Below are 16,963 nucleotides of genomic sequence, written 5' to 3'. Positions count from 1 at the left end.
AAACCATAGGTTTCACACACGTTATAGTTAGGAATTAGCATTTAAAAAACCTTGCAAATTCACTTAAAAAACCATAGGTTTCACACATGTTATAGTTAGGTGGATATTTCACTCGTAAAAAACCAATGAAATTCCCCCGTTATAGTTAGTTCAGATAACTATAACTCGCGCGACCGCCACTCTATCACAAGGATGATGTCATCAGTGATGTCATGAGTGATGCCACTGACCATGTCATGAGTGATGTAATATGTGACGTCATGAGCAGTGGATTGCGGGCGCGCGAGTTATAGTTATCTGAACTAACTATAACGGGGGCATTTCATTGGTTTTTTACGAGTGAAATATCCACCTAACTATAACATGTGTGAAACCTATGGTTTTTTAAGTGAATTTTATATATATATATATATATATATATAGATAAATATATCACTGAAAAAACCATAGGTTTCAGCCACGTTATAGTTAGAAATGAGCATTTAAAAAACCTTAGAAATTCACTGAAAAACCATAGGTTTCAGGGGTGTTATAGTTAGTTGGACATTTTACTCGTATAAAACCAGTTAATTTCCCCCGTTATAGTTAGTTCAGCTAACTATAACTTGCGCCCCCGCAATGCACTGCTGATGACGTTACATATTACATCACTCATGACATGGTCAGTGACATCACTGACTACATCACTGATGACATCTCAAATGACATCACTGATGACATCACTGATGACGTCATCCATGTGATAAATTAGTGCATCTTCTCACACCCTAATATAACCTTTGATACACTGACTCAAAATTTCAGACGGCCATTTTGAAAACCATAGATTCTCCAATACCAATAACTACATACCCACTCATTCACTCTTAGGTCTACATACACCTCCACTCACTCACCTGTACAGTCACTCATACTTACAGTCACTCCGTACAAGACTATCATATGCATTTATACACCTATATAGACACTCACACACCGCCAATCATCCATTGAGGTACTGACACACCTAGTCAGTTGTGCAAATATTTAAACACAGTCCAATTTACTCACCTATACAGTTAAACACACTCAAGTTCACTTACTCATAAAAATACTAACAAATTCTGACACTCTTATACAATTACTAATACAAGCACACACTCATCCATACAGGCACTCCCTCAATCACACACTCTCACATATAGATAGTTATATACTCTTACACACATATACACTGCGTTTCACATATGTAGTTACTGACACATGTACAACTGAGATATACATTCAATCACTAACACACACATACATACACTCACCCAACCATACAGTCCATCACAGCTGCACTCTTACAACCATGCACCATAGAATCACCCACTCACACATCTATGCACAGAGTCACACACACCCTACCCGCACAAACACTCAGGCACTCAGGCACCCGTACAGATACTCAGACAACCAATCAATAACCCATATAGACACTCATATAGCTATTCACAAAACCATGCAGCTACTTATACACCAACACACAGACACATACAGACATTCACACAGTTTAGTCACAAGGGAATTTCTACGAGGGAAATGTCCAGCTAACTATAACGCCCCTGAAACCTATGGTTTTTTAGTGAATTTCTAAGGTTTTTTAAATGCCAATTCCTAACTATAACGCCCCTGAAACCTTTGGTTTTTTCAGTGAATATATATATATATATATATGTATTACATACTGGGGGTCGCCAGTAGGTAGTTATAGTTAGGACCTAGTTTTCATAGTAAAATCATTTTTTGTTTTGCCAATAACTTTGATGAATCCTCTCAAAATGTTCAGAACTAGTTTGCCAATCACTTCTGCTGCTGTTTTGAAAGTTTGGGATGATCTGTCAAGCGGGGGCAGAGAAAAAGAGGGGGTCTCAAAATGCGTTTTCCCCATGCATTTTCCCTAAGGGATTTTAGACATGCATAAAGCCCGAACCACTGAAAGGAATTACACCAAATTTGGCAAAAAGGTAGCTATTGGTCCAGAAAGCGACCTTTTTGTAAATTGGTTTAAATTCATTTGGTAGTTTTGGAAATATTGAGTGAAATCCAAATTTGTATATATAGGGATGCGGCTACCTCGCTGTCAACACTGCAACTAGAATGTGTTGGCGGCCATCTTGGGACTCGGCTTCAGCCGAGTTGCAGAAAAAACATTTAATAAAACGAAAAGGGGGCAGGGTAGGAATACCCTGACCCCCGAACTGTGGTCCTGGGTCTCCCTGTGACCCCAACAGGGCCATAAAGCACCTATTCTTTTTAATGTTTGCCAAGGAAATGCAATAGAGCCAATTGCAATTGTTTTTTTTAAGCACAAGTGTGGTCTCCGTGCTTGTTTACATTATAGCCCCCAAGTGGGCCAGGTTCTGGGGGCATGCAGACTTTTTTTTTTCTTTTAGGAGGGGCGAATGGGCCCCCCCTCCTTGGGCTTAATTATGCCCCGGGGTCACCACCACCCTGGAGCTTCATTTTATTAATGTGGGGGGCTGCTCGGACCTCTCCCCCGAGCCCCGGGGAGCACCACCTCCCGGGGGCTATAAATAAATTGTGTAATGGGTGCTACATGGACCGCCTGAGCCCCGGGAACCACCATCAGCTCTGGGCTAAGTTAAACATGGAGTGGGGGCTGCACGGGCCCCGTGCCCCAGAGACCCTTACCTCCCCGGGCTTTCTTTTTAGAAAAAAAAGGATGGGGTCAGCGCGGCCCCACTACCGGGCCATTCTCGGCCTCAGGGACCACCACATCCCCGGGAAGGACAATGCAAACAGAAGGCGGGGCCGTGCAGCCCCCCGCCTGGAGCCATACATGGCCCGGGGGACGGCCACATCCCAGGGCCGGCTATGTCCTGGGGAGCCCATCCCTAGGACATAGTGGTTTGTTTTTGCTTGGCAGGAGCTTTGACAGATCCTGCCATACAAAAGCAACCATTCCGGTTCCAGCAGGTGGGAGCTGTCAAAGTGCGCCTGCCTGCTGGAAGCAGAGGTTTCATCACTTTCCCTGCCCACATATATGTGGGCAGGGAAAGAGATGAAACAATTGCTCCTGCATGGAGGGAGCTGCCTTTCCAGCAGCTCCCTCTGTGTAGCAGCAATGCCAGCTCTGCAGGAGGCCGGGAGCCGGCTCGGACCATGGGGGCTTTCAGGATCCCCCGGTGTCTTGGGGAACAAAAAGCAGAATACGCAAAAGAAAGGTTAGGAACAAGCAGAAAGAGGCTAAATAAAGGTGAGAAACAAGCAGAAAGAGGCAAAATAAAGGTCAGAAACCAGCACCAAGAGGCAAAACAAAGGTGAGAAAGAATCAGAATGAGGCAGAATAAAGGTCAGCAATGAGCAGAAAAAATTAAAATACAGATGAGAAACAATGAGTAAAAGGCAAAATAAAGGTCAGGAACGTGTAGAAAGACGCAAAATAAAGGTCAGGATGGAGCAGAAGAGGCAGAATAAAGGTCTGAAATGAGCAGAAAGAGGCAAAATAAAGGTGAGAAACGAGCAGAAAAGACAAATAAAGGTCAGCAAAGAGAAGAAAAAGGCAAAATAAAGATGGGAAACTAGATGAAAAAGGCTGAATAAAGATCAGAAACGAGCAGAAAGAGGCAGAATAAAGATCAGAAGGGAGCAAAAAGAGGCAGCTTAAAGGTCAGAAGGGAGCAAAAAGAGGCAGAATAAAGTTCAGGAGCGAGCAGAAAGAGGCTAAATAAAGGCCAGAAACGAGCAGCAAGAGGCAGAATAAAGGTCAGAAACAAGCAGAAAGAGGCAAAATAACGGGCAGAAACAGGCAAAATAAAGTTCAGGAGTGAGTAGAAAGAGGCAAAATAATGGCCAGAATGAGCAGAAAGAGGAAAACAGAAGTTGGAAATAACCACCAAGAGGCAAAATAAACGTCAGAAATGAGCACCAAAAGGCAGAATAAAGTTCAGGAGTGAGCAGAAAGAGGCAAAACAACAGGCAGAATGAGCAGAAAGGGGCAAAATGATGGGAAGAATGAGCAGAAAGGGGCAGAATAAAGGTCAGAAACGAGCAGCAAGAGGCAGAATAAAAAGGGCAGAAACTAGCAGAAAGAGGCAAAATAATGGGCAGAAAGAGGCAAAATAGAGGTGAGAAACCAGCACCAAGAGGCAAAACAAAGGGGAGAACAAGCAGAATGCGGGAGAATAAAGGTCAGCAATGAGCAGAAAAAGGCAAAATACAGATGAGAAACAAGCAGAAAAAGGTCAAATAAAGTTCAGGAATGAGCAGAAAGAGGCAAAATAAAGGTCAGGATGGAACAGAAAGAGGCACAATAAAGGTCAAAAATGAGCAGAGAGAGGCAAAATAAAGGTGAGAAGTGAGCAGAAAAGGCAAAATAATGGTCAACAAAGAGCAGAAAAAGGCAAAATAAAGGTGGGAAACTATATGAAAAAGGCAGAATAAAGATAAGAAGCAGGCAGAAAGAGGCAGAATAGAGATCAGAAGGGAGCAGAATAAAGGTCAGAAGGGAGCAAAAAGAGGCAGAATAAAGTTCAGGAGAGAGAAGAAAGAGGCAAAATAATGGGAAGAATGAGCATAAAGAGGCAAAATAAGGGTCGGAAACAAGCAGCAAGAGGCAGTATAAGGGTCAGAAACTAGAAGAAAGAGGCAAGATAATGGGCAGAATGAGCAGAAAGAGGCAAAATGGAGGGCAGAAGCAAGAAGAGAAGAGGCAGAAAAACAAGCAGTGAATGAGCCAAGGAGGCAAAAAACCAAAGGCAGCAGAGGGTAGCGGACTGCAAGCAAGCTGGACAAGAGTACCGTCACAGGGGGAGCTGACAGGAGGACCTGCTCCCATGTGCCACCCTATTTTACTGTGCACCCAATGAAAGACCCACTCATATACTCATGCACCCACTCACAGACTCACGCACCCATTCACAAACCCACTCAGAGACTCACACACCCACTGACATATACACTCAGACACTCATTCACCCACACACAGACCCACTGAGAGACTCGCACACACACTCACAGACCCGCTCAGAGACTCATTCAAACACCGACTCACACACTCATGCATCCACTCGCAGACCCACTCAGACTAACATACCCACTCACAGACCCACTGAGACACTGATACATCCACTCACAGATCCACTCGGATACTCACACACTCACTCATAGACCCACTCAGATACTCTCACACCCTCTCACAGACCCACTCAGACAGTTATGTTCCCATTCACAGACCCACTCAATGACTCATGCACCCACTCAGAGATCCACTCAGAGAGTCATGCACCCAGTAACTGACCCACTCAGACACTCACTCACCCACTCACCGACCCACTCAGAGACTCACAAAACAAGTCACAGACCCACTCAGACACTCACAGACCCACTCACTTACCTACTCAGAGACTCACCCATCCACTTACAGCCCTTCAAGGACACTCATGCACCTGCTCACAGACCTAGTCAGAGACTCATGCACCAACTGACAGACCCACTTGGACACTCATGCACCCACTCACAGACCCCCTCACACATTCATGTATCTGGTCACAAACCCACTCAGAGGCTCATGCACTCACTCACCTACCCACTCAGAGACTCATGTACTCACTCACAGACCCACTATTGCACCCACTCACAGACCCACTTAGACACTCAAGCACCTACTCACAGACCTACTAAGACATTCCCAAATCCCCTGACAGACATTCCCAAATCCCCTGACAGACCCACACAGAAACTCTAACACCCACTCGCAGACTTACTGAGACACTCATGCACTCACTCACACACTCACTGTCAAAGGTTAGTGGTTACATTAAGGAAATAACATTAAAAAAACCTTAGAAATTCACTTACAAAATCCAAAGGTTACAGGGACATTATAGTCAGGAAACATCAAAAAGTCTTTGAAATTCACTGAAAGGAACACAGGTTACAGGGACAGTATAGTTTGGAAATAGAATTTTAAAAACTTTAGAAATTCACAGCAAAAAGGCAAATTTTACAGGGATGTTATAGTTAGGCTCAGATTTCACTCATACAAAACCAGTGAAATTTAGCAGTTATAGTTAGCTGAGCTAACTATAATAGTGCCCCGCAAAGCACTGCTTATGGCTTCACATATTACATCACTCATGACATGCTCAGTGACATCACTGATGACATTATCCACAGAAGCACCAACACACCCACTCATACCCCTTGACAACCTCTCATACACCCAGTCGCACGCCCACAAATCAATTCACATACCAATTCATAAACCCATACAAGTTCTCACACAACCACTCACTCATCCATAGAGTCACTCATACATCCACTCACTCACTAATACAGCCACACACACAACCACTCACTCTCTGATACAGCTACTCATACAACCAGTCACTTACCCATTCAGCCACTCACACAGCCACACATTCACCCATACGGTCTCTCAATGCAGCCACTCACTCACCCATACAAGCACTCTCACACTCACTCACACACCCACACAACCACTTATATACCCACTTACACATCCATACAAGCACTCTCACATCTGCTCATTCTCCCACACAGCCATTCATACAGAAACTCACTCTCCAATACAGCCACTCACACACCAACTCACTTAAGCTTAAGCAAGCACCCACTCAAACAGGCACTCACTCACCCATACAGGCACTCACTCACCCATACAGGCATTCACTCACTGATACAGCCACTTACACACCCATTCACTCACTTATACAGCCATTCAGACACCCACTTACTGATCCATACTGTCACTCACACATCCACTCACACACCCATAGAGCCACTCACAAACCCACCCACTCACCAATACAGCTACTTACAAAGCCACTCACTCACCCACACAGCTACTCACACCCACTTATATACTCCCACAGCCACTCACACACCCACTCACGCATGGATACACACAGTCACTCACATAATATATGTTAGAAGCGGTACCACTAATCAGTAGTGTACCTAGTATGCTAATCTAAATTTTGCAGTAGGTTAGTACAAATCTTTAACACTCATAAACTCTTACAAAACACTCACACTCACAGGATGATGTCATCAGTGATGTCATTTAAGATGTCATCCGTGATGTCATCAGTGATGTCACTGACCATGCCATCAGTGATGTCTCTGACCATGTCATGAGTCATGTAATATGTGAGATCATAAGCTGTGCATTGAGGGTGCATAAGTTATATTTAGCTCAGCTAACTATAACTGATGAATTTCACTGGTTTTGCACAAATGAAATCTGAGTCTAACTATAACGTCCCTGTAACCTTTGCTGGCAGCCTTTTCACGTCAATCTGGCCCCAGCTGCCCTATGTCACCCAGCAGCAGTCGCCCTAATGGTAGAAAGTAGAAGAGTACAATGTAAGTAGTTATATTACAGAGGTTGAAGTAGGCGGAATATGTGGGCCATAACGTGCCCACACTTTTTAAATTTAACAAAAATAGTTCCCCTGATTTTTGTTAATAGACAACCATGCTGGGACAGTTAATTCCTAATGTTGAGGTGCCTCAGCTGCAGTGGAAAGGAGGGAGTTTCCTGTGCTGTGAGTCCGGGGGAGGGACACCTAAACAAGAAACTCAACTTTTTTGCGCTTCATGTGGCAACCTATCTTATATGGGCTATAATAGTGCATTTCCCACCAATTAGTTTAATATGCATTTATTTTGCATGCGCGTGTGCATTATTTTAATATGGAATTACCTAAAGGTTAAAGTGCAGTATTAAGCACTGTATAAATGTGTCTCTTGATTACATGAAAGGAATCCTCTGCACAACTCCCTCACATTTGGAAGTACAGTTACACAATTGTACTGTTGTTCAATTATATTTATATGAAGATTCATATCACTGACCATACTTTAATCCGCTTTTAGTGGACACTATGCTACTGTATGCATTGGAGCAGGTGTGGGAGCTCGTATGGATGAATATGAACTTTGATTGTCACTGAAAGCATCTAAATGAATTGCATTTATTATAGCTCTGCCCTCTGCTGCCTTGCCAGTCTCTGGCCTTGGTCCCCAAAGTGTCACTTCAAAAACCCCAGCCCTTGCCCTGTCTCACCACAAACTGAACCATGAAAGTAGTGGAATATGTCACCCTTTGTGACTGTATTGGGATATTCGACCACTTGTTACCAAACTTGCCCATCAGGTACAACTTTCCTCAAAGCCCCACCTGAGACAAGCAAGCTGCTCTCCAGCTTTGGGCTTTGTAAATACAAGACGTGAGTGGTGTGAGATTGAAAAGTAGGCAGAGCTAGTGGAAGAAGTGGCCAGCACCTGTGAGGAAAGTGGGCGGCATCAGTCGGGAAGTGGGTGACGGCCTCCAAAGATAAAATTGGGTTCCTGCCTTTTTTTTTAACAAATTAAGCATTGCATACAACTTTGGGTGAGTACAAATCTAGTTTAACTAAGAAAGAAGAGAGAGTTATTCAGATCGAGGTCAATGGGAAACAAACAACTAGATGACTAGATGTCAACCAACAAAGAATACTTCTGAGACTTCAAAGCTGGAAGACATGTTAAAAACAGAATGCAACATATTGACTGTTGACTTCAAGGCTCTTATTTTTGGATGGTCCTTTCTCAATTTTAAATGTCTAAATGGAGTTAAATAATCCCCTGCTTAGATCCAGATGATCAAATGGATTGTTTTGTTTTTTTAAAAATATTTTTATTTGCATTTTCGTTTTTTTCTTTATCACCAAAGAAGAACAACCAAACAGACAGATCAGCACTGGTCAGCACACCCACTTTACTTCTCGGCCGCCCCCCCCCCTCCCCCGAGGAGCCAGTTCAATAATTGCTCTGCTGAATGTACCATCATCCTTATTGTTCACATCCACCCAGATCAAATGGATTGTTGACATAAATGCATGATTGATAGCATGGAGAATCTGATGCTTGACCCCCTTTTGGCCCATTCCACTATGAAGTGTTAATAATTGCCTTCATGCTCTGAGTTTCTGTTGAGACTGTGAGTACTTTTTGAGGATGTTTATCTAAAGGAAAGATGCAAGCTGTCTTAACAAACCAGAACATCAGGTAAGCAGGACAGTGCAGAATCAGTCACATGCCTGACATGGGAATGGCTGCCTCTGGCATGCCTGACATGTGACTGCTGCCATCTTTCATAGGTGCTTTCCTCTAAAGACATCTTCAGTGACCAGTCAAACCCAACAGAAACAAGTAAAGATGAGTCAATGAAGGCAATACAAAGTAAAAGTAATTAGTGAGACTACAGAGTTGGTACAAGATGTCTTAGGGAGCAAAAGAAGGGAGAAGTGCTTTGAGACTCTCTAACTTATATCTACAAAGCACCTGCTAACAGACTCTCCTTGTTCTAACCGCATGCGATGTCTACCTCATCACTAGATTGCAGTGCTTCATCTTCCTGTGCCTCAGAAGCTTCCTCGGTGCCATCTATTTGGGCCTCTTCCTCCTCATCGGCTTTTACTTGATATTGGCTTAGTTTGAGACTGAGGTCGCCAAGGTCTTCCGCAACACCTTCATGGGTAGATTCTGTATCACCCCCAGGCACACTGTCTTTGCACTCTTCCTCTACAGCAAGTCCGGAACCTGCACCCTGAGAGAATGCATTAAACATATGTATTACAATATGGAGGCTACTAGTCTTTGTGCAGGCTGAGAATAAACTAACACACAAACCTCACACACATGAAAACTAAGCAAACAGAATTACAGTTTGCTTGCAATTAAAAAAACCTTTAATGTGACACCTTAAGAATTATGTAGCCATTGTCTGCCTTTTTCAGGTACCATTTTCTGCATATATGTCAAACTGGCATGCCCAAAAAGGGGTCCATTCCAAGTTAGGCCACCTGAGTACACAGGATGAAGAAACAGGCCCAGAATGAAGACTGCATGCACAGAATGGGCTTTTCGGTTTACATTCCATGCCCAGAACTCGGGATAGTGCGGTACAGGGGAGGAATTACCATCCATAATGGTGATTTTTGGCACAGGTAATTCAGGTTCCCCTGCTCCGCGATACTTGGACTCGCAATGGGCCCCTTAATGGTATTCGCAAATAGGAAAAGAAGACCCTGTTCACAGAATCACAATCTGCAGCTTTTTATGTACAAAGGTGTTCTTACAACTATGATACAATCAAAGTAGGGAAAAAGAAGAGGCTGTGATCCAAACGGCTTCCAGCTAGTCATATATAATCAAGGGAGAATGGATCACTTGTTGCTGGCACCAGGGTTCAGGTGGTTGTATCCGATATAGGTAAAAAACCCTCAATCACGTCAAGTTATGTATGGGCGGTATATCTTGGTTCTCCGCCTTTAGATACGTGATAGCATCATCATTGGGTTTATTCCATGCATCCTCCAACCCGGAGGGAACCACTGAATCTTCCAGTAGTGATCAGGGAAAAAAAAATGATAAAATAAAAAAGTGAGGAGTGCTCAAGTGAAGTGAGTAGTTAAAATGAAGTATTCCTCATGCTACCTATAAAAAAGTCTTTATTCTGATAGGTGCTGGGGAAGCGTTAAAAAGGTCAAGTTGCAGGTAGGATGTGTTATGAATCCTCTGCGATATTAAACGTAGTGAATGGTCGACATGTTTCAGCTCTTGTCATGCCCAGAGGAGGGTCAGGGAGCTTTCTTCAGGACCTCAGGTGAATAAAGTGAATTGAAATTTTTTTTATCAATTACATATAGAAGTTCCAATGCCAATTCAGATGGACTTCGTCAGGGTTAGTACCTATATACAAATCTGATGTTTTCCACAGTACGAGCTCCGTACGTAGATACAGGCAGCGTTAATACGCATTGGTCCGCTACGACTTGTGCTGACTCTGGTTTCCTGCACTTTATTCACCTGAGGTCCTGAAGAAAGCTCCCTGACTCTCCTCTGGGCATGACAAGAGCTGAAACATGTCGACCGTTCACTACGTTTAATATCGCAGAGGATTCATAACACATCCTACCTGCAACTTGACCTTTTTAACGCTTCCCCAGCACCTATCAGAATAAAGACTTTTTTATAGGTAGCATGAGGAATACTTCATTTTAACTACTCACTTCACTTGAGCACTCCCCACTTTTTTATTTTATCATTTTTTTCCCTGATCACTACTGGAAGATTCAGTGGTTCCCTCCGGGTTGGAGGATGCATGGAATAAACCCAATGATGATGCTATCACGTATCTAAAGGCGGAGAACCAAGATATACCGCCCATACATAACTTGACGTGATTGAGGGTTTTTTACCTATATCGGATACAACCACCTGAACCCTGGTGCCAGCAACAAGTGATCCATTCTCCCTTGATTATATATTTGTTCTTACAACTATGAAAAGCCCCCAGAGGAACACACTTTGCACCGTTACGAGCATACAGTAGGGGTAGGAAACTGATGGATTCCATGGTAGATGGTACTGCAAATATGATGAACCCTAACAAAGGCTGTACCCCTGAAGGTATTCATAAAACCCTTCAGAGCCTTTTCCCACAAACATTGCACTTCTAAAATTACACTACCTCCATGTAAGTGCCAGTGGCATGAAAGCGTTCCAAATACCCCAAAATTTAGAAAATTTAGAAGAAATGTTCAATGGTGGAAAAATATCTTCCCTGTGAGGAAAACAAGGAGGAAAACTGTGCATTCCCCTAACTGTGCAACTGCACATTCACCTTAACTCTTTGAGTGAGGATTTTTCACTCCACAGACAGTCCACAGATGGAGGGTTAGAAGTAACCGGCAAATAAATTAGGAAAACAATTTGCTTGGAGTACTCTTGGGGAATTTGACACCCACAAAAACTTAGAATCTACAGAAATCATCACAGGGGTGGCTGTTGTTCAGATGCACAAATCTGGGAGATGGGTGTGCATTGCATAGAACAAATCCTGCACTCATTTTCTTAGATACAACAATGTGACTTCTGTCATGCCTGCTAGTGCAGTGGAAAACAAACACACTCTTTTAGGGCTGTTTATCTCTGATCTTTGAGGGATAGAGCCATGCTAGATTTTCAGGATAACAACTCATTTTTAATTTTTGAGGGTATACGTTTCCTATGTTGATATCCCGAATACCTAGATGACTTATGCTTAAATTCATTGTAGGTTAGGCATCTCATGTGGATATACTTGAAGGATTATGTTCACATTAATTGTATGTAAATGTATTTTGATGCGTAGATCCTCATTATTTCGTTGTCTCACATTTACATTCCTTCAGCGTAAATGTATCTCGTGAATATGCTGAATATCTGGATAACTCACATTTACATTCATTGTGGGTATATATCTGTGGCTATCCAGACTATCAGAATGACTAACATTTACAAATCAAACAATGTAAATGTATCTCTTGTGGGAATCTGAATATCTGAATGAATCACATTTACATTAATTGCATATTAAGGTATCTTTAGTGGATATCCGAAATAACTGGGTCACGCATATTTACATTATGTATAGACATATGTATCTTATGCGAATATCTTGAATGTCTGAATGACTCACAGTTACATTCATTGTAGGTACACTTATCTTATTGAGATATTAGGACTATCTGGGTGACTCACGTTTACATTCATTTTAGACATATGTATCTCATGCGAATATCCTGACTGTCTGAATGGCCACATTAACATTCATTGGATGTATATGCATCTCATATGATTATCCTGACTATCTGGATCGCTCACATTTACATTTATTGTTGACATATGTTACCTATTTGGATATCCTGAATGTCTGGGTGATTCACATTTACATTCATTGTATGTTTATGTATCTCGTGTGACTATCTGGATCACTCACATTTACATTTATTCTAGGTGTATGTAGCTTGTGGATATTCTGCATCCATATTTACATTCATAGGGCCTCATTTATGAGGCCCCGCTTGCGGTGCTGGAAAGTCACTTTTTTAACATTCCGGTTGCGCAATGTGCCCCGGCATATTTACAACGCCACGTAAAGCCACTTTATGTGGCTTTTCATGGCCTTGTAAATATGTGTCCCTTTCACGCAGAACACTACTTGAAAGGGGCGTTCCATGGGTGTTGCTGTGGGTGTCCCCACGCACCACCCATGGAATCTGACACATTCCCAGATTTACATGAAATAGTTAACCTGGGAATGCGTCAGAATCTAACACCACCCCAAGGGTGGCATTAGGAAGGAGCAACGAGGAGAAAGATCTTCATTTCTCCTTGTTTTTTTCCTTTTTCTATATGTGCTGCATTCTGCAGCACACATAGAAAGAGGAAATCGCCTGAATTGATTGAGGTGTCCCTTCCTGCACAAAATCAATCAGCCCTGCAATGCAGGCACCCTTTCACCATTTTGCAAGGATGCCTGCTTTGGCGCATGGCAGCCCTATGCACTTCAGCGCACGGGAAAATGACAGGAATGTGCCGTATCTCATAGATACGGCGCATTCCTGGCCATTTGTTTTGACGTAGGGCAGCACAGCAAGATTCTTTGCAGTGCTGTCATATGTCAAAACCTCATAAATATGGCCCATTGTATGTAAACATAGCGCATCTGGATATCCTGAATGTCTGAAAGGCTCTCATCTTGATTCATGGCTTGGAAATGTTTCTCACATGAATATCCGGAAATGTCAATTGCAGACATTATAGCAGTAATATATGGTATGAAATTATTTTGCAACACTTCAGCTTTCAGCGGGTATGACCTCCAGGCATCCTGTGAATTAATAAAAATGTTAAACAGTACCTGACAGTGTCTCCAGATGTAGCAGAACCAATATCAAAATAGTTCTGTAAATAATGACTACTATAGCAAGCAATAAAAACCTTAAAACTAGCGACTTTAAAATTGAAAGAAAAAACACACTTAATAGTTAAAAGCTGCCATTTGTGCAAAAATTAATGTCTAATCATGTCATCAGTTGTGAGTTCAATTTTGCACTCTCTCTCTCTCTCTCTCTCTCTCTCTCTTTCGCCTTTGTTCTCACTTGTCTTGAAATTCTGAAAAATTGTTAAAGAAATTAAGCAAAATATATTTTGATCTCCAGAAAACTACCCTTCCATAGTAGTCCCTCACATTGAGGGGACTACTTTTATGTGCAGATGGGTTCGCTGTGAAAGAGCAGAATGCTGTCACTCACTTGTGAAGTTAGCAAATGACTAATGTGAATGACACAACAGACCAATGGATGAAGAGGTCGGACTGAAAGCCACTACAGGTAAGAAAGTAGCATTTAAAATGTAAGCACAAGAAAGCATTCCACTTCGTTTTGGGTGATTAATTTGGAAAAGATCAGTTTTCCCTGTGAATAATTCTCCCCAATACTGTAAGGCCGTCCTCTGGGACTCATTGTGCGGCCCGCGGGCCGCCAGCGGCCCGGCAGGCCTTCCTTGGGGGCCCGAGGATCTTGCAGGAAATGTACCCATAGACCCCCAGAGAGAGAGAGAGAGAGAGAGAGAGGTGAGAGAGAGAGAGTGGAGAGTGAGAGTGGAGAGAGAGAGAAAGTGGAGAGCGAGAGAAAGTGAAGAGAGATACAATGGAGAGAGACAATGGAGAGAGAGAGTGTGGAGAGAGAGAGAGAGTGGAGAGAGAGAGAGTGGAGAGAGAGAGGAAGTAGAGAGAGAGAGAGAGAGCGGAGAGAGTGAGAGTGGAGAGAAAGAGAAAGTGGAGCTAGAGAGAGTGGAGAGAGAGAGAAAGTGGAGAGAGAGAGTGGAGAGAGAGAGAGACAGTGGAGAGAGAGTGGAGAGAGAGAGTGGAAAGAGAGTAGAGAGACTGACTGACTGTCTGAGAGACTGAGATACTGAATGACTGAGAGACTGACTAGCTGAGAGAGAGACTGACAGAGAGAGAGAGAGCGAGAGAGACTGACTGAGAGAGAGACTGACTGACAGAGAGAGAGAGACTGACAGGGAAAGAGACTGACTAACTGAGAGAGAGAGACCGACTGACTCAGACTGACTGAGAGAGAGACTGACTGACTGACTGACTGAGAGACTGACTGACTGAGAGACTGACTGCCTGTGAGAGACTGACTGACTGAGAGAGACTGACTGACCGAGAGAGAGAGACTGACTGATGGAGATACTGACTGACTGAGGGAGAGAGACTGACTGACAGAGAGAGACTTACTGACGGAGAGAGACTGACTGACTGACAGAGAGAGAGACTGACTGACAGAGAAGTGGACTGACAGAGAGACTGACTGAGAGAGACAGAGTGACTGAGAGAGAGAGACTGAGTGACTGAGACTGACTGAGAGAGACTGAGTGACACAGAGAGAGAGAGAGAGAGAGAGACTGACTGACTGACCGAGAGAAACTGACTGACAGAGAGAGACTGACTGACAGAGAGAGAGAGACTGACTGACAGCGAGAGAGAGACTGACTGACAGAGACGGGCTGATAGAGAGACTGCCTAAGAGAGACTGACTGACTGAGAGAGAGAGACTGACTGACTGAGAGAGCGAGACTGACTGACAGAGAGAGAGAGACTGACTGACAGAGAGACTGACTGACTGACAGAGAGATACTGACTGACCGAGAGAGACTGACTGACAGAGAGAGACTGACAGAGAGAGACTGACTGACAGAGAGAGACTGACTGACAGAGAGAGACTGACTGACAGAGAGAGACTAACAGAGAAAGAGTCTGACTGACAGAGAGACTGACTGAGAGAGAGAGACTGACTGACTGAGACTGGCTGAGAGAGAGACTGACTGACTGAGAGACTCACTGACAGAGAGAGACTGACTGACAGAGAGAGAGAGACTGACTGAGAGAGAGAGAGACTGACTGACTGATTGAGAGACTGACTGAGAGAGACTGACTGACCGAGAGAGAGGGAGAGAAAGAGAGAGAGAGAGAGAGAGACTGACTGACTGACTGAGGGAGAGAGAGACTGTGATGCAATTGGGGTCAAAGTGTGTATGAAGCTATGCAATGCCTCTTAAGATTGCTATTGTCTGCTAATAAAAATGTATTATCAAAATGTGCTTTTTGTAGTTACATCTGCTTTTGAAATACAGCATTATCTAATGTTTTGAAACAGGTTTGATTTTTTTTACTCTAGCCCTGCCCCCACTCTGACCCCCCCCCCCCCTCCCCCACTGACCTCACCCCTACCAGTGCGGCCCTCGAACACAAACCACACTGTAACTTTGACCCCCAACATAAAGTTTGTGAGTACCCATGCTGTAAGGGGTATTTTTATTTTGAAAAATCACATCACTTTAAATACTTTCCCAAGTATCACCACTTACAACTACAAATAAGTGTGTCTAGAAGGCCTGTGTTGGTACAAGACCTATGTTGGTACCTCACCCACAGCAAACCTGCAGAATCCATGCCTTCCTTTTCTGGGAGCTTTGCCAGTGGGTCTGCTCACCTTAGCTCTCAGGGCCTCCTCACTCAGGACGTGCTGGAGGTGACCTCTGAGTCTTTGGACTTCATGCTGGAGCACAGCGATGATGTTATCCTTTCTTATATTCTCCTCTTCCACCTTCGATAAGCGAGTCACCTCTTCCCCCAAGGTCAGCAGGAAGCGCTCCTGAGGACAGAGAGGGGGAGAAAAGGTTGGTATTCCAGGATTTCCCTACACCATGATAAGCATTATATGAGATGTTTGCACCATCACTAAAAACTGTTATGGTAGCTGTGTTTGGGAAAATGTCACAAATTTTCTAAGGTGACTTTGTCTTGAGTGTGGTAACTGGAATAAACATTGCCAGTGTTTGCGCCAGATTTATGACTGTGCGGGCCGGTTTTCTGGTGTAATGAAATATCTCAGAGGATTAATGTGCTTGCTGGAAAGCACTGTGTGTTCTCTGCCAATAATCCAGAATAAGATGGCACAGCTGCTTAAAACCCCAAGGGTACCAGCAGATGTGGAAAAGTGGGCCCAATAGAGAGGGAGGAGGCCAAGATTGAGAGAATGAGGAAGGTGTATTGATGATGCTAGTATCTAGAAGG

The 16,963-nt window shown here is 43.5% G+C and overlaps 1 protein-coding gene across 3 annotated transcripts in view; it reads right to left on the bottom strand.

Moving 5' to 3' along the window:
- Nucleotides 1-16,963, bottom strand: part of CCDC27 (coiled-coil domain containing 27) — a 426,770-nt gene that overhangs the window by 140,395 nt on the left and 269,412 nt on the right. For all 3 annotated transcript variants that reach the window (XM_085608856.1, XM_085608854.1, XM_085608857.1), the window contains 2 exons: nt 16,380-16,541; nt 9,380-9,601 (listed from right to left, as the gene is read on the bottom strand). In XM_085608856.1, the coding sequence (XP_085464982.1) occupies nt 9,380-9,601; nt 16,380-16,541 (384 nt within the window). The remainder of the gene's footprint in view (nt 1-9,379; nt 9,602-16,379; nt 16,542-16,963) is intronic.

This window comes from Triturus cristatus, chromosome 1_2 (genome assembly GCF_964204655.1).
Source record: "Triturus cristatus chromosome 1_2, aTriCri1.1, whole genome shotgun sequence".
Lineage (NCBI taxonomy): Eukaryota > Metazoa > Chordata > Amphibia > Caudata > Salamandridae > Triturus > Triturus cristatus.
Note: the sequence above shows the minus strand (reverse complement) of the source record. Positions and strands in the feature narration are given on the sequence as shown.